This window comes from Podarcis gaigeae, assembly GCF_964106915.1.
Source record: "Podarcis gaigeae genome assembly, chromosome: 2".
Lineage (NCBI taxonomy): Eukaryota > Metazoa > Chordata > Lepidosauria > Squamata > Lacertidae > Podarcis > Podarcis gaigeae.
The window spans coordinates 2,436,525-2,459,972 of NC_139679.1; the positions used below are offsets into that span (position 1 = coordinate 2,436,525).

General features: G+C 46.5%; 1 protein-coding gene and 1 pseudogene across 3 annotated transcripts in view; both read left to right on the top strand.

The window, feature by feature from the left end:
• Positions 1–8,616: 8,616 nt before the first annotated feature.
• PPP1R1A (protein phosphatase 1 regulatory inhibitor subunit 1A) overlaps positions 8,617–23,448 on the top strand; it is a 71,526-nt gene continuing 56,694 nt past the window's right edge. Inside the window, exon 1 of one of the 2 annotated variants that reach the window (XM_083729276.1) lies at positions 8,617–9,019. In XM_083729276.1, the coding sequence (XP_083585402.1) occupies positions 8,939–9,019 (81 nt within the window). In that variant the 5' untranslated portion in view covers positions 8,617–8,938. The remainder of the gene's footprint in view (positions 9,020–23,448) is intronic. The other variant, XM_083729277.1, reaches the window with a different exon arrangement.
• LOC310839469 (histone H2A.Z pseudogene) lies at positions 20,223–20,680 on the top strand (annotated as a pseudogene). The gene has a single exon. The product of its transcript is annotated as a histone H2A.Z pseudogene (transcript).

Genomic DNA, 23,448 nt, shown 5'->3' on the forward strand with positions numbered 1-23,448 from the left:
TAAGAACAGTATGAATGATTCAGTTTACAAACTCCACAAAACCGGAAGTAGTGTCCTGGTTTGTGAACTTTAACTCAGTCTAAGAACGGAATCTGAATGGTGGAAGGGCACCAGTGGCGGGAGGCCTCATTAGGGAAAGCGTGCCTCAGTTTAAGAACAGACTTCCGGAACAGATTAAGTTCGTAAACCGAGGTACCACTGTATACTAATTACTATAAATCAGAGGTTAGTTACTGCTATAGTTTATGCTAAAATAACAATTGTTTAAGCTCATTAAGTATGAACCAGAGATTCCCTGAGTGGGGACATAATTATGTAAACACTATCCAACTATCAAGACTTTTCCGCTTCTGTCTACCTTGGGGGGGTTATCATTGAATTATACAATAATTTTCTTCACTCATACCAAAAATTCTGGGAATTCTGGGCTTGGGAACTAATTCCAAATCATGGGCATAGCCAGGGGATGGGGGGCAGATGCCCCCCATCAAGTAAAACAATAGAAATACTTAACTAACTTAACTAACTGACCAATCCTGTCGGTTCTCCCAATGAAAATCCTGCTCCCCCTAACAAAAATCCCGGCTCTGCCCATGTTCCCGATAGTTCTCCTTTACTCCCATTCTTAGACCACCCACAGTTTCTTGACCCGTCTAAATACAGTCAATATAAGGGACGGGAGGAAAAGGGTTTAGCTCTATTCAGGATTTGTTCCACAGAGGGAAACCTCTCACTTTCTAACAGTTAGAAGACCTATTGACACATGTGATAAGTCCAGATCTTTGCAGTTACTTACCTTAACAGAGTTGAAGTATTGCTTAGGGTTTGTTGTTGTTATTAATATATTGTGATGGCTCTTCCTTATGTTGGGATGATTTGATTATTTTATATCAATTGTTTGTTTTCATGTTTTGTCTGATTTTTTTATTTTTTTTAAGGGAAATGGATTGTTCATCCTCATCAAAGCCATGGCTTGGAGGATCATCTCAGCTGAGAAACTGCAGCCTTAACTGAGCTTTCAAGCTCTGCCTCCCAGCTCTGTAGTATTTAACATTCAATTGAGCCAGAATTTAGGGAAACTTCTAGCCTTAGCATGTCAGGTAGAGATATATTTATGAATATTATTGTTGCTGAGTTTTGAAAATACTGAGGGCCATTTTTAATCATTCTACATGCCTTCTTGTCATGCAGGCATCTTGCAACACTGTAGACATTAATGAATTCCAGCTGGCTAGTATCTAGCTGATCTCTGTCTTTTTCAGGCAATTTATTTATTGCTGCCTAATCAGGATGGGTGCTGAGCTCCTACTTTCCTTGCATACACCTTAGCTTGCACTATGGACAAAGAGATGAGGCAGATTCCCATTGCATTTTTGAGGAAATGAAGGTCTAATCAGCAGCACTGAACAAACATTGTAAAAAGAGAGAAGAATCTTGAGCACAGCATGGTTCGTTTCCCACAAATGTACCCTAGCTAGGCAAGACATTATGGCGGCTGTTCACTGATATGCAGAAAGGTCATAGAATCATAGAGTTGGAAGAGACCACAAGGGCCATCAAGTCCAACCCCCTGCCAAGCAGGAAACACCATCAGAGCACTGTATAGTAAAAGCTATGGTTTCCCAGTAGTGATGTATGGAAGTGAGAGCTGGACCATAAAGAAGGCTGACCGCCGAAGAATTGATGCTTTTGAATTATGGTGCTGGAGGAGACTCTTGAGAGTCCCATGGACTGCAAGAAGATCAAACATATCCATTCTTAAGGAAATCAGCCCTGAGTGCTCCCTGGAAGGACAGATCCTGAAGCTGAGGCTCCAATACTTTGGCCACCTCATGAGAGGAGAAGTCTCCCTGGAAAAGACCCTGATGTTGGGAAAGATGGAGGGCACAAGGAGAAGGGGACAACAGAGGACGAGATGGTTGGACAGTGTTTTCGAAGCTACCAGCATGAATTTGACCAAACTGCGGGAGGCAGTGGAAGACAGAAGTGCCTGGCATGCTCTGGTCCATGGGGTCACGAATAGTCAGACACAACTAAACGACTAAACAACAACAAAGAGGGGCACTGTGGAGGTAGACAAAGTGGTTCCCACCATCCCTGACCATTGATAATGCTGCCTGGGCTAACCACCATGTTGGCTAAACCAGGGGTATAGCCAAAACCTGCCCCCTGTGACACCAGGGTTTGGGGCAAGTTGTAGGCACACTCCCTCTCAACCATGAACAGGGCCGCTGCATGTTTTCTTTCCTCCATATAACTTAATGGGAGTCATATAGAACCAGACCTGATCTTCTTGCATAGTCTGTCCTTTCATCTGTATTCTGGGTTTTGTTCCTTAGTTCTGCTAGTACAAGGATGAGGTACCTGTGGTCCTCCAAGCATTGCTGGACTACACTGCTCATCATCCCTTACCACTGGTCATGCTGGCTGGGGTCAATGGGAGCTGGAGTCCAACAGCACTTGAAGAACCGCAGATTTATTATTATTTATTTAATTATTTATTATTATTATTATTATTATTATTAGATTTCCCACCCCTGTGCTAGAGCAGGATGGAATCTTGGAAGCTGGTGCTTATGTACAGGGGTGCCAAACGGAATAAAATATTGGAGGTAAGCTCCATCCCACATAATCGATCATATGATGTGGTGCAGACACACCATTCGAATCGCAATGCCGATTAACTTTGGGGGAGTCCAGGCCCTTCAAATAATTTATTGGGGAGCTGAAGGTACCTCGACCCCTCGGAGTTGGCTCCTATGTTTATATATAAATGCACACAATCTATATGTTCTTTGGCTAGTTCCCCCCCCTTTTTAATTAACATATAAAACACATACAAATACATATACATTTACACAATACATGTAGCGTGTTGTGTGTGTGTGTGTTGTGTGCGTGTGTTCCTTGGCTAATTTCATGGCGGATTGACTTAGCAGTTTCCCCTCTCCCAACAGAACTAAACACTCTAGGTATAATATTTTTTAAAAACTCTCTGTACAGCTTCTTATGCCTGCATGGATTTCAGAAAGACAGAAGCTGCTGAGTCAGACCATTGGTCTTTCTGAGTTGAATTTGTCTTCCTGGGCCAGCACCAGCTCTCCAGAGTTTCAGGCAGAAGTCTCCCCCAGCCTTACCCATCACATTTCCCCGCTTGTTGTGTTTTGTTCACAGAATCATAGAAGCCCAGAATTGTAGAGTTGCAAGGGACCCCAAGGGTCCTGTACTCCACCCCCTGCAATGATGTGGTTGTTTTATTAATTGCTATTGGTTTTTATTGATTTGATGCTGTATCGTATGGTTTTGTGCTAGTAAATATTGTACTGACAGTTTTAATGGTTAAATGATTGTATTTGTATTGGTTTGCTTTTCATTTGTGAACCCCCTAGAGGACACAGTTAATCAGGTGCTATGTAAGTGGCATGCATACCTGGCAATGTGGGGACTGATCCTGGTACCTTTTGCATGCAAAGCATGTGCTCTGCCATGAAGCTACAGCCCTTCCCTGAGGCCCCATTGTGGGATATGGTGCTGGTGAGCACTGAGAGATCCAGCATAATTAGAGCTGGAGTCTTTCCTTTCTTTTCCTCCTTGAGCATTCATTGTTCCTATACATTGCTCCCAAGAACTGAGCAACTGAAAAGGGAAATGGAAAAAGCACAGTGCTGGATGTGAATGCTCATTCATTGGACATGGATGTGGAATCAATGGGAGGACATTCTCAAAACCCATCAGCTGTACAAAAGCAAGGAAAACCTGGTGCTTCATCCAAGAGAATTTCACTGAAATTTTCTCTCCCCTTAGATAATGTAATTTCTGTTCTCATCCACTTATAGAGAGTTGGGATGCAAGAAGAAATTGCGGGTGCGGCTTTTACTTTTTATTGTGAAAAGGATGGAGAGAGAGCTGGCTATGGATCTCCCAGGGCACATCTTGTTTGGCCCTATGCCTGAGAGTGGGTGCTGGCAAAGAACAATCCCAGCATCTCTATTGCTATAGTCTACTGAAGGGTGATCCACTCGGGTGCACCTCCCACCAACCTCATTCTGCCCTTAGCCAGCCCCCACCTACACACCCTCTTATTCACAACAAGTTTGTGAGCAGAACAGCCAGTCAGCTTCCTCTGCCACCGCCTCAGTGCTTGCCCTTAGAGATGGCTCTCTGCCTGTCATTGGCTCTGGCACCACCTGCTGTTGGCTTCCCTGCCTTCTTCCCTACCAGTTCCAGCGGCACAAGCCACCACAACTATAACCAAAATATAGAGAGACAGAGGGGAGAAAGGTCTTAAAAGTATGCACACATTGGTAATAGATACTGCAGAGTCTTGCACAGTGGGTATCGGGGGAGGGGAAAGCAATTGAAGAAGCACCCTCAAGCTGGAGGGAGAGGCTGGAAGGACAAATTGAGAAAGCCAGTATAAATAGCAGCTGGCTTCAGACCAATTTCACATGTGCTACTTAAGTGTTTTTGAGCCTCCCTCTCCTTGTTGGAGTGCAGGTGTGAAAGATAGAAATGAAATTGAAAATGTTATTATATCAGGTTTTTAAATTGATGGTTGGTGCTCAGGAAGGTGGATTGACAAGCTCCTTCCTGCGTTTTTTTGCCTGTGTGTCGCTCATGATCTGACATGCTCTTTCTCTGCTAGGGACTGTAATTTTAAGGATGTGCTGGGTTTTTTACCCACTCTTTTCGTTGTAGGTTTGTTTTTTTTTAAAAAAAGCTATTTTAATTGTATTCTATCCAGGCTTGGGAATGGTGTGCTAAAAGCACTCTTATTAAATAAATAACAAATAACTCAAGTGCATTTTTAGGTCTACACCCACCATTTCCCACCACAGGCATGTAGGCTGAATCTCCATACTCTGCACCACAGCCTTCCCAAAGCTTGTGCACTTGAAATATGAGACGTCCCTTCTCATCAGCTCCAGCCAGAATGCCCAGTGGTGAAGGTTGATGGGAAGTGTAGTCCATCAACATCTGGAGGGCACCATCTTGGGCAAGGTCCCCCATGAGAGGAGCAGCCCTCATTCCTGATGTATCAGTTAGATCAGGGGCAGTGCGCTAGAACCAAGACTGGGGCCTTTGGACCCCAGGGGTTGCTCATGACCTATTGGATTTGCAGACAGGGGGCCTGTGGTGGTCATCCTTGAATGGCAAGATGCAAAAGAGCACAGGGAGTCCTTGAATCTTTAATAGTTGTGTAGTAGGGAAAATTTCAACAAGTATTTCTTGTCAGGGGTTGGGGAGGTAGCATCTCTGGCGGGGGACAGGTCATGCTCCTTCTGGGGTAGCTTGCCCACCTTTGGTCCCCACCCTGCACTCCACTCTCACCTGTGGCCCCTAGAAGCTGTCAGGATGTGACAGCAGCCACACCCCAGGAACGGCTTCGACTGGTCGGCTAAACCAGGTAAGGGGGTCAATGGGTCTCAGATCCTTGGTGGGTTAGGGACTTGTGAAGATGGGCTCTGACAGATTGAGCAGACAAGACCAAGAGTAAGTCCAGTGGTCAAGAAGGCAATTTCTGCACATGCTATGGAGGGAAGAGAGGGGTGGATAGGGCTTGTCCACCTGGGAAGGTGGTCCATCTAGGAGAAGGAAAACTCTGATCCGAAACCTCCACTGCCTTTCTTCAGGAAAAGAAAAAGCTAAAGAGTAAACTCTACACACCTGCGGGGTGCAGTCCCTAAGGCCTCTCCATGGCAACTCCTGCAGTCAAGTTGTTGCCAAATGTTTGCTCTGCTTTCCTTTGGACCCCATCAGTGAGGCCAAGAGGGGAGTCTTGTCGTCTAGGCAGCCCATGACCTCCATACACACTGCGCAGGATTGCATCCTGGGGAGGTCACTTCCATGCTGCTAACGCAGCATTTTTACTTCACCCCTGGAGGGGAACTTCATTGTCTCTTGAGACAGACGGGTGCCAACAACAACAACAATATATTGTCATGTAACAGTCAATGGGGGTCGGGGGGTGGGGTAAGAGGAGGAAAATAAACTTTTTGCCAGAGAGACTCTGGCACAACACCAGACCATATGTCTGCAGCCTCAGGAAGACGCTACATAACAGAACAGTGAAAGAGGAGGCATGCGAGGGAGGCATTAGTAATGGCTGTGGGCTGGGACTCAGGGGACACTTGTGTGCATCATAGCTGATTCAGACGCAGACAGGCTGGCCTGCATGAGCCCTTCTGAGCAATCACGTTATCTCTCGCGGGGCATCGCACTATCAGGTCAGAGTGCATTTGCACTGGGTTTCTTTAGCACTTTAAAACGTCACACTTAACACATTTAAAAGAGGCTTTCAGTTAAGAGTCCTTTCAAATAGCTGTGGGGGTGGGAGGAGTAGAAGAGGTGCATATTGCCAGAAGTATCCAAATAAAGCCCCGGGCTGTGCACTGTTCCACTGTCTCACGTTACCTTTGCATCTCTGTGGCGTTAACGTTTCAGACAGTGAGACTGCAATCTAGTCATGCTATCTGTAGCTGATGGGACTTGCAGTGCAGCAGGGGTGCCAACTTGAATGACATATTGGGGGGCAGGTATGCCCTGCCCCACATAATCAATCACATGACATGGTGCATGCATACCATTTGAATGGCAATGCCCATCAACTGGGGGGGGGGGAATCAGGTCTCCTCAAATATTTTATGGGGGGGTGAAGGGATCTCAGCCTCCAGGAGTTGGCTCCTATGCAGTCCAGCAACATCCAGAGGGCCTTGGGTTCTTCATTCCTGCTATACAGCTGGAAAGCAAATCCCACTCAGTTCAATAAATTGCAACTTTGGATTTGTTTTCTGTTTTTAGTTATTTGGAAACCATGCACTCCTTTTGCTGTGCTCGAACAAACATGCAGCCTAGTTTGTAAAAGGGAGGGTGGAATAAAAGTGGTAAATTGGCATTATCCCATAGTTCTTGTTAGCTTTGCTCAATTGGAGCTTGTACTCCTAAGCATCCATACTTGGAAGTAAGACCTACTTAACACAATGGGATTTACTCTTTGAACGTGGCCAGAATTGCTCCCTCCCCTCCTTTTCCTGCTGCTAACAGGAGGTAATGGATAACTTTTGGAAATTATTTCTTGGAGAAAACCCTGTCACATGATTTTTTAAGGGAAAACCCAGGAGCAGGAGCCCATAGAATTTAGCTTCCTGCTGATCATTAGCCTTTCCTGGAAAAGCCACATGAATTTTCAATCCCTAGACCAATAAAGCGTTTCATGGAAAGGAGGCTTCTGTGCAGCTCTGCATGGTGAGGGCAGGTGTGTTCCATTTCCTAATCTCTCGGGGTTCACACACACCCACACCTGTAAGCAACTGTCAATGACAGCTGTCATCAGATAAGGTTCACAGCACAACCCTATACAGGAGTAAGCCCCACTGAATGCAATAGGAGTTACTACTGCGTAGACTTGGTTAGGATTGCTTGTGGCTACTACACTGCTGCCTGGAAACATGCCCATTGCTTGCTGGCTGCCTTGCCCACATAAGGGCAGCCCGTGGGATTAGCTCAAAGGCCAGTCAAGTCCAGCCTCATTTTCTCACAGGTGGCCAACCAGCTGCCTATAGGGGAACCCCACAAGCAGGACTGAAGTGCAATGACCCCCTTCCTACAAGTGAGTCTCAGCCACTGATATTCAGAGGCATCCTACCTCTGGACGGTGGAATTGCAACATAGTAGCCATATGAAATTATTTGGTAACACTTGTATACCATGTGACTTTGTGTTTGAATGGCTGTGCAAATTTCTCTTTTGTTCTCTGTAAAATTAAATTTATACAGTAAGGCAAGGGAGCATGTGTCCGTCTAATGTTTCTGGACTGCAACTCCAGGTAAAGGCCCACCTGTCTGTGGGATACTAGTTTCCATGGAATGTTAGTCTCCTACTGCAATGAGAAGCCATGAGTGGCTCCATGGGAGTTTTATGTCTCAAATGTTGAGTGACGCCCCATCTTTTCCCCTGCTATAAATTCCACTGAAATTGGTTGCATTTTAATGTTACTGAAATTGTTTTATGTTCTAACTGTATTGGATTGTAACCCACTTTGGGGCTACACGATGCAGGGCTGGCTAAAAATCTGATAAATAAATAAATTCACTCTCTATGCTCTTCCATAATCTCTTTGAATTGTGCACACACCCGCATGGAGGCTCGGGCGCTTCAGGCTATATTCATGTTGTCTATCTCTGCAGCTCTTAGCAGTTACAGTATTCCGAATCATAGGAGCCATCTCCTAGGAGTCTAGGGGTCTCTCCCCCCCCCCCCCCAGTTTATGGGCATTGTCATTCAAAGGGTGCGTGTGCACCCTGTCATGTGATCGATTATGTGGGGCAGAGCTTACCTGCCCCCCCCCCCATATTTTATTCAAGTTGGCACCCCTGCTCCCAATCATGTCCCAGGTCCACTTTCAAAACAACCACCGGACAGTGGGCGGAGCCAAGGCCAAGCTCCAGCCGGGCGAGTTTTTGCCAGGTCAAGGGGATGATCCTCGATTTGGGGATGGGACGGAGAAGTAGGCGGAGGGAGTGGCTTGCCCCAAAGAGATCCTAGTCCGGGATGCAGCCAGGTCGCTCGGGCCTGATTAGAGGGTGGAGCCAGGCAGATCAATGCAAGTGGGACGCGGGGGCGGGACATCTCGTCCCGAAATTCCTGCTTCATTCGGCAAGATACCTGCTCGATCCCGTCCCGAAGGCAAGGGCTGCTGAGAGGCGCGTCTGCGTCCCCTGGCGAGCATCTCTCCGGGCAGCCTTCGGGCGCGTGTGCGGCTCTCCCCGCGCTGCCTGTGCGTGTCGGGGGCGGCCCTCGGCCCCAGCAGCCAATCGCGGCGCGAGGAGCGCGCCCTGGGTGGGCACGAGAGCGGCGGGGCGCGCGCAGCCGGGACGGAGCGAGAGAGGAGGTGGCGGCGGCTGGCAGAGGGGACCGCGGGACCGGAGGAGAAGCCGGCATGGAGCCCAACAGTCCCCGCAAGATCCAGTTCACGGTCCCGCTGCTGGAGCCGCATCTGGACCCGGAGGCGGCGGAGCAGGTGGGTGGCAGGACCTTGCCAGGCGGGCAGCTGGCTTAGCTGTGCGCGGCGTAAAGGGGTTTTCTTTCTCTCCCTCCCTCGCTGAGATCTGGAGTTACAGCTTCGCCCCGGGACCTCTTTGTCTGGGTTGTGTGGGCTTCCCATTCTTAAGCGCCGTTTTGAAGTCACCGTGTGGCTCCCGATCGCCGCTCCTCCCCATCCAGTAGGATGCCCTGAAGTGGCTTTTGGAGCGTCTCTGAGCATATGCAGAATGCTTTCCTCTCTCCATCGGGGCTCCCCTCTGTTTTGAGCCTGTGTCCTCGGTCGGCTTTACAGCCCTGGCAGCTCTCGTTTGGGAAACTGCGTTTTCCTTGGCACCGCATGTGCTAAGGAACGGGGACGCAGTCGGGCAGGTTTCTCCTGTATGTGCCCCCACCCCACCCCGAACCCTTCTCTCAAGAGGAGCCTCTTCTGGAGGTCATGAATTGGGTTTACTGTGAGGATTGAGCATCCTCTTCCTCCTCCGAGGAAGATGTAACTCCACAGATGTAAAGTTGGCATATCTTGTGGCATCGCAATGGGACGTGTTCTGGGATCTGGGTGGTGAGCTCTGTGGGACTTCTCCAAGCTCTGGAGTGGGGTGGGTCGTGGTTGAGCACTGGGGAAGGGGCGGGAATGTAGCTTGTGGGTGTGGTGTTTGTCATTTTCGTCACTGTGCTTTCAGTCATATGTAGGTCACTTTAAGGAATTGGGGCTGTGGCAGGGAAATCTGGGGTGTTGCAAGGTGCTGCCCCCAATGTGGAGTGCTTGGTTCTGGGGGGTGGTTTGGGGTGAAAGTGCAAGCACTGGGGTTGTCCGGTTCTCAGGTTTGCACTGCAATGCCAGGGGGTTGTAGGGAGTTGTGTAGCACATGCTTATTGGGTGCTAACTTACATCTGTAACAATACCATCTTTCTAGGCTTATTATGTCCACCAAATAACTCCCGTCGCTTTTAATATTTCTTCTGATTTCTCTTAGATATCAGGGATGCTTTGTCAATGGGCACTTTTGAACTGTGGTCACATCTGCTGTGTAGCTGGAGGCTAGTCAGTTATAGGTTGGCTCTCCTGTGGCGGTGAGGTTGCAGGCTGAAAGGATTGTCCGTGGGTGGCTGCTGTGCCATTTTATTGGGAGGGTGATGAAAAGCAGGGCTCGCTGTTTGAATTAAATTATGAGAGATTGCAGTGGAGGGTTGGGATCCGGACACTCTTGCTCTGGGAGGTATTGTGTAATGGAAATAAATGGGGAGATTTTACAACAGTGCAAAGGATGGCAGGATAAGAGTTGATGGTTAAAGTGGAATAAGAGTGATTTAAATGTATGGTGTGGATGTGACCACTACTATTAAAAGTGCTTGGGAACCTGGTGCTCCCTTGTGCCTGGCCTACAGTTTTCTCTCTCTCTCTCTCACACACACGTATATTAACTGACCCTCTGCTAATGCACTTTTTTGAGCCGCTTGCTATGAAGACATATCAAGTGTTGATGTTCATTTCCATGCTGTTAAAATCACCAGCTGCTGATGTCTGCAGGTGAAGTGGCTGTTAAAAAGCCAGAGGCAGGCCACAGTAGCCTTTTCCCAATCAGTTGGCAACCTTCTCCACCATTGGAAGCCCCTTAGGATATGTCACTTCTGCATTCTGTGCAGCGCCTAGCACCCTGTTGGTACCAAATGTTAGGCATAAAGAACTGCAGGATGTATTCTGTAGTTGTGTTTGGGTTGTTTGGAGGTGCAAGATCAACTGACCTATAGCATGTATGAGTTGTATTTGGAGAGGGAGCTTGTATTGTGCAGAGAAAGCATGGCTGACCCAACCCAGTAAGCATTACAGGTGACTTCCTGAGACTTCAGAAATCCAGGATAATGGGATGGGCGGGGGGGGGGGGAATCCTCTAGATCAGGGATCTGAATTCTGTGGTTCTTTAAGAGGTTGTTGGACTACAACTCCCATAATCCCTGACTGTTGGCGACATTTGATGGGCCTAATGGCAGTTGTAGCACATCAACATCTGGAGGCCACAGGTTCCAATTCCTCCCTGTGCTAGGTGGAGCACAATCTTATTTCCCCACCCACACCTAGCCTCCTGCCTTTAAGGGGAAATGGCCTGAGAGGGGATGAGGCCAAGTTAGTCAAATACAATATTCTTCATACATACCGGGTTGAAGAACCCTGGCCCTGGGGGGAAATGCCACCCTCCAGGCCTCTGTCTTTCTATAAAGCCCCAAAATGACATCCCCTAACAGGCCAGTTTCATGCTCTCTTCTAGTACTTTTGTCTGGCTAAAGCACATCATTGAACTGTGGTGATGTCCTTGGCTGGATAGAAAGAGGAAAGAAGTGGATGTGTATAAACCTCTGACTTCTGCATGGATGTAACCTATCTTCTTGTTAAAAGTCAAATCCATTGCTCTGCCTTTATTTTGCCTCTGGCCACACCCACCATTGCCATGGGGCCTCTGAAGGGTTGCCCCTAAAGGAAGTCCTCCCTTGGGTTGAACAAAATTTCCCTGCTGCTGTTAATTCTCTTGTATGGGACCCGCTTCCCAATACTGGAAGTCTATATGTACAATTTACCGGTACTATGTTTTATGTAGCTTTTCAGAGATATACTCTCTCACAAAGTGGCTTGTATCAATCCAGAAGAGAGGGTGGTGGCACTGCCCTCAGGCTTCCAAAGACACACAAGGGAAGGGAAGAGGAGGGGGAAAGAAGCTGAAGAAGAGCAGTCATTTTAAGGCTAGAAAGAAGTGGTAAGCCATAAGTGGGTTCTGTTCACATGCATGGATCAAGCAAAAGAGATCAAGCAGAACAAGCTCTTGAGGGAGACACTTGTTCATCCCCATGATTGTGCAAGCAGCGTTTGGGCCATCCCTGTACCATGTAATGGAGAAGTGGGGAGGCTGTGGCTTTCCAGATGTTGTTGGACTCTAGTTCCTATCCTTGGCCATGCTGGTTGATGCCAAGTGGAGTCCAACAACATTTGCAGGGCCACAGATTGCCCATCTTTAGCACACAACGAGAAGAGGAGCACACAGAATTTGACTGGGGGTACAACCTAGCTGAACTGCCTAGGCTTATGTTGTGATGTCCAAAATGAAGACAACACACCAGTTATCCCATTCCCCCCCCCATCAGCTTCCTTTCAATGCTTTGTCAGCTTTGGAAAAGTAGAGATCTTGTTAGTTTTGCCTCCTTAGGAAAAGATGCCATTTAAGGAGGGTTCTCAGAAGAAGCTGCTGAGCAGATGATCCTGTACCTTTAGCACAAAGAAAGAGCAAATGGCCTGGATCCCTTTTTTTGTCTTCAGGAAGTCAGTGCTGCTAGAACTAGAGCCTGATCTATCATGAACGCTTAAGTACATTCTCCCTAGAGCAATACCCAGGTAGATTCTACTCAATGAAAAAGGCCCAGCACCCACTGACAGAGCTTTCTTTGCATGTAGAAGCATACCCTCCAACATTTCTCAGATGAAATAGGGACATTTCTCACACACACTGAACTCCCCCTCCTCAGCCCCCTATTTTCTCCTCCCCCCCCCCCCGCATTTCCTATCAGAAGAAGGGTGAATGCCCCCACCATGCAGCAGTGGGACACACACGCCCTCCACCGCCCTGAGAAAACCCCTTCATCCTGAATTAATTTTATTCTTTGATAGAGTTACAGAAAGAAAAACACCCCCGAAATAAATTTTTAGAAAGGGGTAAGATTAGATGTGGATGCCCACAACTTGGAGGGTCCTGCCCGCTGCCTTCCCCTCAGATGGTGCTTCTTGTGGGGCTGGGTCTTGGCGGCGACAGCCTCTCCTTCCCAGAGAGAAGGCTGGCAGCAGTGGCCATGGAGAGGCCAAGGGATGCTCCCTCACAGCCACCACTGCGGTCACTCGGGAAAAGCGTCAGCTTATTCTCCTCCCCAAGCTCAGCACTGGCAGCGGAAATAGGGACATTTTGGGATCAAATCAGAAGCCGGGGTGGCTTTTGTAATTTGGGGACTGTCCCTGGAAAATTGGAGCACTTGGAGGGAATGCACAAGGTCCTAGGTGCCCCTCAGATGCTCTAGGACTCCAGCTCCCATCAGTCCCAGACAGCGTGGCCAGTGGTTGGGGGATTATGGAAGCGGTTTCCTGCCACTGTCCTAGGTTCAGCCTCTGGTATCTCAGTACAAGGATGATGGAAGCCAGGATGGGGAAGACATGGTGGAGTTCCACTATCAAACAGAGTAGACACTACTGAGCAGCTTGAAGGTCCTGGCTTGGTCAAAGGCAGCTTCATGTACACTCAGTGCTTCCCATCCTGGGCTCCCTTTCCTCCCCACCTTCCTTGCCCTGTGGAAAGCCTGATTGTTGGTGCTTTGATGGCTTCTGCTCTGCCCCATTTGGCATGACAGCCAGCCCAGTCCCTGACCTGCCAGGTCACCGTGACTGTTCACCTCCCATAACCTGCAGTTACCTAATCGTAGATTACACTGGAAATGTAAGGAGACATTCTCCTCTGACAAGGACTTTGCTGCCAGCCTGCTTTTTCAGCTTTTGATGATGTTCTGGGAGCATTTGCTGGAAATGTATGGTCTGGTTCACGTTATCTATGTACATCACTTGCTTTCCCATCTCTTGGTGACTCACAAGTGGGTCTGTGAATGGACTCTCATGGGAAAGGCTTGAGGTGGCTCATCTGCATGCAGTTCTGCAGTCATCAAGTGATAGCAAGTGTGAATGTATGAATCAGCCCACAGAGATTTAATGGACCAGAGAGTCACAGGGACAGTTCCAGCTGGTTTAGTTGAATTCACAGGTGCTTTATTATAAATGCTACCAAAAAACATGGACATTCTCCCTCACCCCCAGGAAAGCTTGCCTTCTCTCCAATGGGCAGCAGACAGCTTTTCATCTAAACCAATTTCCTTCAGGGTAGATTTGATTTAAATCACTAGTCAGTAAGACTTGATTTAATTCTTTTTTTTTTTACAGAAAGACTTATTCTTGCTGGTATAATCTTAATATTTACAACAAGATGAAGGTTTAATTTTTGGAATAATAAATTTTCAGAGTAGTTTTTACAGTTATATAAAAAATTACGAATTTGGTTATGCTATTGGAAATACATTGACAGATAATTATGGAATTATCGTGAGGTTTAATAAGTTAACTGTTTATATTTGAACTACTTTTCCACTGTACTTTATTGGAAGGAGCAAAATAATCATTTCCTTAATAACAATTTAAACAATTTATTTAAATAAAACAATAAGATTATAGCATATGTATCCATGTTTGTTAACTGATGTGGTTAAACGATTTTTTTTTAACCCCTTTGTAATATACTCAGAGTCGAGAGTGGATTTCATGCTCTTTATTCAGCTCATAGTGGTGAGGAGGAATGGAATTTCCCCCAGAATGTCTGCTTTAAATACATTATTTACACAATGGGCCCCACGTGATTCACCTGTAGGCCAATCAGGTTGCGGATTCACTTCCACCTGGAGCTGGATTGGGTGGCTCCTGTGGACCAATCAGACTGCTGCATTCTGGATCCTATTGTTCTAGGACCAATCAGACTGCTGCATTTTGGATCCTATTCAACTCAGTACATAACACCCTTAGACTGAGTTTTAGCACACATTAAAAACTTAAAACAAATCCTTATTTCCTGATGACTCACTCCTGATGACTATAATGTAACTTAAATAGAAAACTATCTTTAGAAAGAATTTTTCTCCAAAAGCATTTTATTTTAAAAATCCAATTTAAATTTTAAAAATCCAATTTTTTAATATACTTTTTTTTAAAAAAAAACATTGATTTTTATCCACCTGATTTCCTTTCAGTTCAAGTAGAAAGGATTATGAAATTATTTAAAAGCAAAACAATTTATAGATGCAAGGAAATCAGAAAATAGGATGAAGTAGGTATGGTGAAATTTTCAAACTGCTTTTGGACCCCCAAAGTGGGTAGCAGAGAGATCTGCCCAAATGCTGGCTGTAATGATGGTGCATAAGGAAGTGGCAGACCTCTCAAAGGTGCAGGTGGGTCACCTGCAGCTTCCCATTCTCCTTGTAGGTGACTGCTAGTGCTTCTTGAAGCTTCACCATCATTCCATTCCCTAAAGAGTTCCTTCGTGCCTTTTAAAGGTAAAGGGACCCCTGACCATTAGGTCCATTCATGGCCGACTCTGGAGTTGTGGCGCTCATCTCGCTTTATTGGCCGAGGAAGCTGGCATACAGCTTCCGGGTCATGTGGCCAGCATGACTAAGCCACTTCTGGCGAACCAGAGCAGCGCACGGAAATGCCGTTTACCTTCCCGCTGGAGCGGTACCTATGTATCTACTTGCACTCTGACATGCTTTTGAACTGCTAGGTTGGCAGGAGCAGGGACTGAGCAACGGGAGCTCACCCCATCGCAGGGATTCGAACTGCCAACCTTCTGATCGACAAGTTCTAGGCTCTGTGGTTTAACACTCCCCCCCCCCCCCCCAGGTTTTGAAGTGCCTCTCCCTTCAACTGCTTTCTGTGTAGTTTCAGAACAACTGGAAGGGACAGTTTTTGTTTTATATACATGTAAGTATGTATGCTTATAGGTATCACTGCAAGTCAGCTGGGGGAGCAGAAATTATTGCTTGGCTTTTGTCCTTATTTTTATTATGCATTTTGGTTTTTATATTGTAATTTTATGTTGTGAACTGCCCTGAAATCTATGGATGAAGGGCAATATACAAATGTAATAACTAACTAACTAACTAACTAACTAACTAACTAATAAAAACATACTAATTTCTTGGCGGTAAGGCTTGAGGAGATAGCCATAGTGAAAAACTGAAGCAGAGTGGCCCCTTATTCCAGAGTAGTTAGAGGAGGGTCTCTGATCCAGAGTAGTTAATCCAGATCCATTGACTGTAGCTCTGCCACAGTTAGCACACTGCATTCAGGAAATTACCCCTGAGAGTATGTGGCCTTTGATAGAAAAAAGAGATGGCTCTCTCTCCTGCTCAAAGGAAACTGCAGATGGAGAGAGGGGCTGTGTGGGCCGCAGTTCTCCACAGTACTTGCGTTTCAAGGGAAGGAAGCATAGACACTTTACCTTTCCTGATACGACCCCTTAACTGTTTTTTAGGGGGAGATGTGATTGTGCTAAAATCAGATGGAGTCTGTAGGCCAGATTTGTAGATTTAATTAAGCTCCTACTTTCTTTCTTAATTCAAGCACTGGTTATCCAGATCCCACAAATGACGGCCAACCCTCACTTTGTGTCTGGTGCTTGTCCGTTGATTTATTGATCTGGTGTCTGCATACCACAAGTGTTTGCTGTCTTTTTCCTGGAATTGAGCTGTTTTTCATCATTGCTTTTTCATCTTTCTTTTCTTTTTAATGGAGAACCATGTATTGCCTTGATTTCAGGCACCAGAGTAGAAGGTGTCTGGGCAGGAATCAACTGACTAGTCCCACCAACAGAAGACCATGTTTTGAGCGTCATAAATTTATCACCAAGCAAGTCTAACAGCCACAGTCAGGGAGGTTGTAGCTTTATGACACTATTGGAGCCATAAGCAAGCAGAACCTCTGATGAGACAGTGCCCAAATTTGGCCAAGTCTGTCACTTTAAGACCTTGAGGGGAAAATGTTCCCCAGCAGTTCCCCAACGGGAAGCACCATAGAGTATTTGGGTTGTATTCAATGCTAGTCCTATTCAGAGTAGACCCACTGAAATTAATAGACATCACTAGTATAGGTCCATTAGTTTAAATCGGTCTACTCTGAGTAGGACTAATGCTGGTGACAACCCTGTGTCTGTCTAGCTCACTATATCTAATCTGCCAGTGACTCTCCAGCGTCTCAGGCAGTGAAAGCCTTTCCCATTACATGCAACATGATAAATTTAGCTGGAGATTCCAGGGATTCAAACTGGGACTTTATGTATGCAAAACATGTGCTCTACCACTGATCTGAAGTCCCTCCTGTTCTACCTCATTCTGCCTGTTCAAGAACTTATCTTCAATCTATACTTTGATAGAAGATGAATCCTGGCACTATAGGTCTGATCCTCATTTTTTTTTTTAGAGAACCAAAGTCACTCTACATCTGACCCATTTGCCCCACTCCTGATGTTATTGGACTCCAGTTCCTACTGACCCCATCCAGCATGACCAACAGTCAAGGATGATGGGATTTGTAGTCCCAACAGCATCTAGAGCCCCATAGGCTCCCCATAATTGCTGAAGTCCATTCCTCAAATACTGGGATTTTCAAATCATCCTCATTCTATCCCCTCACTGTTCATCAAAATCTGAGTCACAGAACACACCACAAGTTCTTACACCCTCTTTTATATTCATGAGACCCACCCATTCACACTGGCAACCAAACATGTGAGCTGGTAGCTCACATAGCTATACCAACTGTGATGATATTGTGATTTGCATAAGCAGCTGCAGTTCAGACCTATTAACTACTGTCATGGTTTGATCAAGCAGATGAACACCTCCTGCCCCACATGCGCATGCAGAAATGTATAATGCTGGCTTCAAATGGCCTAAATATAATGCGTGAATTGACTCATAGTTGGCACCTGTTTATTTTTTTAAAATCTCATAATTCAGTTCCCTTTGGATACTGAGGGAGGCTTACAATTATAGAATAAAACAATACAAAACATCAATACAAAACTAGAAACAGAGGGAAGAGATCAGCAGCAATTAAACCCTAAAAGCAGAAGATGATTCATAGGTTTAGGTAAATAAAAAATGTTCATTGCCTGGCATCCAAAATAGCACGGCTACCTGCTTTACAGAGGATGGTCCTCTCTTTTAAGGAGTGTCCACTCCAAATCTGGTGTGATGGTAAAGGACTCTCCAGGTGTTCTTTAACTATAGCTCCCATCATCCACAACCACAGGGCATGAAAGGACTTGGAGTCCAATAACAACTTGAAAGGTCACAGGTTCCTCATCCTTGCTGTCAAGTAGCCTGTGACTCTCCACATGGTGTCCACATATGGTCATTGATGATAGGATGGCCAGGGAGTCCAACAACATCTGGAAGGCCACAGGTCCCCCAACCCTGCTTTATGGGGAGCGCAGTGCCATCTAAGACAGACTAAACACCACTTTTCAGACTTTCTCCACCTTGTCTGGATTCAGCTTCAGATTGTCAAGCCTTGTCCAGTTAATTACTGATCCCAGGTGCTGATATGACACATGTTCTGCCTCACCTGAACTGGATGAAGTGACAAAAGAGATCTGAGTGTTTGCTCACTGATCCCTCATTCCTAAGCTCCCACCTGACCTCCTCACTCAGATATTATGTTGATGTTGAACAGCATGGGAAACAAAAGAAAACTCTGCCAAACATCATTGCACAAGGTCTACGGGGCAGAACATAGTCTCCTGGCACCACATTCTGGACACCCAGGCAGGAACAAAACCAATGGCGCATGGTGTGCCTGATCCCTAGACAGCAAGCCAAGGTGGATGCTTCTGAGAGATCCTGGAGAATTGGCAGGGCCAGACTCTCCATGTCCTTTCCCCAAAATAGGCCATCTATTCGGGTGCACAAGGCCCTTTCCAGGACAAAAAAAAATAAGATTGAAATGGATCTCTAGTGTTGTCTAGAGTTGCATGACCACTCAAACCTCTTGCTCAAAAAGGGAAATTAGCAATTGGCTGATAGTTATGATGCTTCTTCATCTGAATAGATGGGAGGGCAGTTGAATAGGTTTCTGTGGGTAAATGCCCTTCCCTGTTAAACAAGCTTTATTCAGTCCATAATTTTTGCTAATTTTATCTAAAACATGCTCACACCCCTTAACATAGAATACACTGTTTATGCCCTCTAGGAAACCAGATGCACTTTGGGCAAGTACATTAGTGGAGAAAGGGAGCGATCGAGCTTCCAAGACGTGGAAAGCCAACTGTTGCGAAACTGCTGGCAACTCTTTCCTTGGGTCCGGAATAGCAGGAGAGATCATATTTCAGGGCTGTGCAATATCCTGAGAATGAAAAAGGGCAGAGGGATGCAGTGGAAAGAGTTGTAAACATATTGACCAATCTGGGGAAGGGGTGAGGAGAGTTAGAAATGCACCTCTTCCCCAGGCCGTTTGAACCGATGGCCTGTGTGTCCCTGTCAAAGAGAATGTGCTTATTTCTGATGAAGCACGTAAGTGCCCAGAACTAACAATGGAGGTGGCAGCATTAGTCAATGTAGCAAGGCACAAATTGAGGAAAAGCTAACACGACAAGACAAACATGATGAGAACACTGACCTAGGATGGCGGAAGCTGCTTATCTTCATCTTTCTTTGGCTGCATATGAAGCTAGTCAGAAGAAAAGATACACCTTATCTGCCTCTGGGATCTTCAGTATGTGCTGAACCTCAGATCTAGGGCTGCAGCAAGGAGGGGGGGGGGAGCTTCTACCCTCCCTGGGACTTTTTGAGTCTGTTCCCTGAATGTTCAGCCATCACTGCTTTTCTTTTATGCCAAGCAACTTTCTAGTTTTTATGAAACTTTTTTTTTTGGCAAGTGAAGGCAGCATTATACCCAATTGGTTAGTAAGAAGTAAATCTGCCTCTGCACCTCCCCCTTGCTCTGGAAACTGAATGCAAAAAAGCTGGAATGAATGACAGCCACTTGGTTTTTAAATAAATCTTGTTACCTTTGTTCTTAATTTTTTTTAAGCTGTTCATTCAACCACAGATAAGTATAGAAAAAAAATATAAAGTAGGATGTTCAGTATGGCTTGAACAGACTGCATTGTTCCCCAGCCTTTCGACCACCTCGTCTACTTGACAAGCTCAATTCCTGCTTCCCTAAATTGTCCTCTTTTCTGCAGTTTGTTTACAAGATGCCAGCTAAGACACACTGTTGAAAATGGCATAAGGACCACTGAATGCTGCCTTACACCATTACAAATTTTAGCAGCGCCCTGAGCAAGGCCAAAATTCAGCACACCCACCCACCCACCTCTGCCTTCCGTTCTGCTCAATTCACTATGTCATCATAGCAACACCCTGTGGCATCCCCTTGGCTCAGCACCCAATGTGGTGGATCCGGTCACGCTGCCCTAAATCTGCCTCTGCTTACACTGAGTCAGACCCTCAATGTCTGTAGCTCCATGTGGTCTATGCCATAGGTGACTAACCTGTCACCTTCTGGATGCTGTTCCCATGATTTTGAATTGGAGCCACCGCAAAATAATTGGGGGAAAGGCATCCATCGAGCATTCTTTAATGTTTGTGCAGCACCTTCCAGGAGGAGAAGCTGGCCCCGTTTGAAATGGCTGGTAGCAAACCTGGGAAAGACTCCAGCAAGACTAAGACCAAGTCTGTGTCCCATTTACAAGGGGCTGGCTTACAGTTTCTGGTGGGCCATATTCAGCGGCATCTGAAATCAAGGACTACCAGTCATGGACGTGTGGGAGCTATAGGTGCTGTGTTTAGTGCTGCTCTCTTGGGGTACCGCACAGATGAGGTCCTTGAACTAGCAGGCAATGCATCCAAAGACTTGAAGGTGAAATGAATCACTCCCTGTCACTTACAGCTTGCAATAAGAAGTGGTGAAGAGCTGGATTCCGTAATCAAAGCAACCATTACTGGTGCAGGTGCAATTCCACATATCCACAAATCTCTCAATGGAAAGACAGGATGGGAGCTAGAGTAGTACAACCACTGGAGGACAATGGGTTTCCAACCCTTGCGCCACAGCAGGCATGGCCAAACATGGCCCTCCAGCTGTTTTGGGACTATAATTCCCATCATCCCTGACCACTGGTCCTGTTAGCTAGGGATGATGGGAGTTGTAGTCCCAAAACAGCTGCAGCGCCAAGTTTGGCCATGCCTGCGCTAGAGAGAAGGAGCCCAGAAACTGGTGCTTATATATAAATGCACACAGGTCATATGTTCTGTTGCTAATTTCCTGACTGGTTGGCTTATCTGTTTTCTCTCCCCACAGAACTAAATCTTGTAGGTGTAACATCCAAAAAGCATTTCTCCATGCAACTTCTTATGGCATCATCAGAGGCGCAGCAAGGTCAGGTGATACCCAGTGTGATAAAATTTTTGCCATCCCCCCATATCAACGGCTTGGGGTGGGCTTGGGAGTCACAGGTGGGCGGCATGCTGAATGTCGCATCATGAACCCTTAGAAACACAGAAGCTGCCTTATACTGAGTCAAACTAGTTGGTCTACAAAGCTTAGTATTGTCTATGTTGGGTGACGGTGACTCTCTGGGGTTTCGGACAGAGTTCTATTCACGTCTTTCCTGTGTAGGCCAGGAATTGAAATGGAGGCCTTCTGCATGCCAAGCATGTGCTCTGCCACTGAACTGCAGATCTGCTTCTTAGTGGAGCAACTTGGGTGCAACTGCTGCTGCTTTCAGTAGGACATGGTCCTGAGGACTAGCTGTACCTTGGTTATGTGTTGGAGTGTTTCCTCATTTTTACATTCACTTCTGACAGCCTCTTCAATATTAGCCACACACAGTCCGATACACACATTCACCCATGCGAAGGCCTACAACTGCCCCTATTGGCTGCTGGAAGAAATCAGAACAATGGTTAGAAACACTGCCCGTTTGTCAATTCTGGAGTTTTGCTGCCCTGAAGCCTTAATTTTGTTTCTTGTTTCTGATTCTCCCACCCCAAAGCAGCAGCCGTGATGTTTCCTATTTGTGTAAAATTGCAGAATGATGACATGAGCTTTTCCAGTAAGGCAGCTGGCTATGTTTCAAAGCCAAAGTAAGACACCTGCCATATGTAGATCATCAGCACAAAATTAAGCTGATGGAATTAGCTACCACCAGCTGCAATGATGGCTACCAGCTTGGGATGGTGTGTGGTGCAATGGTTGGAGTGTGGGGCTAGGACCTGGGAGACCAGAGTTCGAATCCCCACTTGGCCACGAAACTCACTGGTTGACCTTGGGCCAGTCACCATCTCTCAGCCTAAGCTACCTCACAGGGTTGTTGTAAGGATGAAATTGGGAAAAGAACCATGTACACCACCTTGAGCTCCATGGAAGAAAAGTGGTATATAAATTTTAACATAAATATCAAAACAATGTGAAAATGAATTGATATAGAATTTACAGACTTGAACAGAGCAAGTGAGTGAATGGACTAGATGGCTAGACTAGATGACAATTTGGGTCCCTTTAAACTCTGTGTTCTATGAATACCAATCATATGCACTTGACTGCTTTTGTAACCACAAACTGCAGCAATTTCCGCTCCCTTTTTCCATTTTTCATCAGAATTCTCTGACATCCCTGCTAGAGAATTGCATGTTCCCTGTACCTACTCCAGCCTCAAAAACAACTAACCCAGCTGCTGTCCTATTCAGATAGCAAACGAAATTCTCTTTGTGCCACATGCCCGCTTGTCTTTTAAAATGGCAGAGCAGGCAGGATGGGGGAGCAGGGAAGGAGGAAGAGAAAGCAGTGAAGTTGAGGACAGGGCGCAATCCCACTGGGCCCAGCTTTGGTTCCCAACGTGGTTATGACCGTATGTGTTCTCAATAATAGAGAGTGTTCTCAATAATACTGTGGGGAGCAACATCACATCTGCTTTAATGCGTGTGTGTGTGTGCACGCGCGCACACACACACACTGTTTGCTCGCCCTCCTTCTCCAATTAGTCTCAGCGCCGGCCGGGTGTGGTGGGGTTGCCCTCACCAGCAGGAGCCAGGGGAGAGAGTCCCAGCCACCTGGCAGGCTCCTCTGCCTTGCCTGATGCCTTGTTGTTTGCTCTGCATCTTGCTGTGTGCGGAAGGGCATCTGAATGTCTCCTGAGGAATGTGCTGCAAAACAGCTGAGCTCATCCTTCTCCTGCTGCACTCAGGAGACTTCTGCCGGTGGCTTCTTTTTGGTTGTTGTTTTGTTACATGATGCTACGAGCAGTTTGCTTTGTGTGTGTGGGGGGGTATTATTTATTTTCCTTCTGAAAGAGTAAAGAACAATGGAGAAGGACCAGTCCCAGAACCCGTTTTCAGATCAAACTATTCTTCTGGCAAAGGACAAAGGGCTGGAAGAGGAAGGGTGTGCCTGAACATGTGCAGAGTCCTTTGCCATAAGGAGAAGCCACCCTCCTATCTGAGACTGTGTGATCTCAAAGTCTGGCTTTCGGTGCTGTTGGAGGCAGTGCACTTTTCTGAATAGCCATTGCTGGAAATGCCAGGAGGAGAGAGGGACTTTTGCGCTCTGCTTGCCACCTCCAGAGAGGCATTTGGTTGGAGGGCAGGATGTTGGTCTAAATGGGCCACTGGCCTGATTCAGCAGGACTTATTAGACTTAATAAGAACTGGCCACCTTCAGAAGTTTGGGCCTGGCACCTTTAATGCCCTGCCCAGGAAATAAATTAATTCCTGGCATCTGGGCCCCAATCCCCTCCCCCATTTCCCTTCCATTATGGAACCTTGCACTATCTCCTGTAC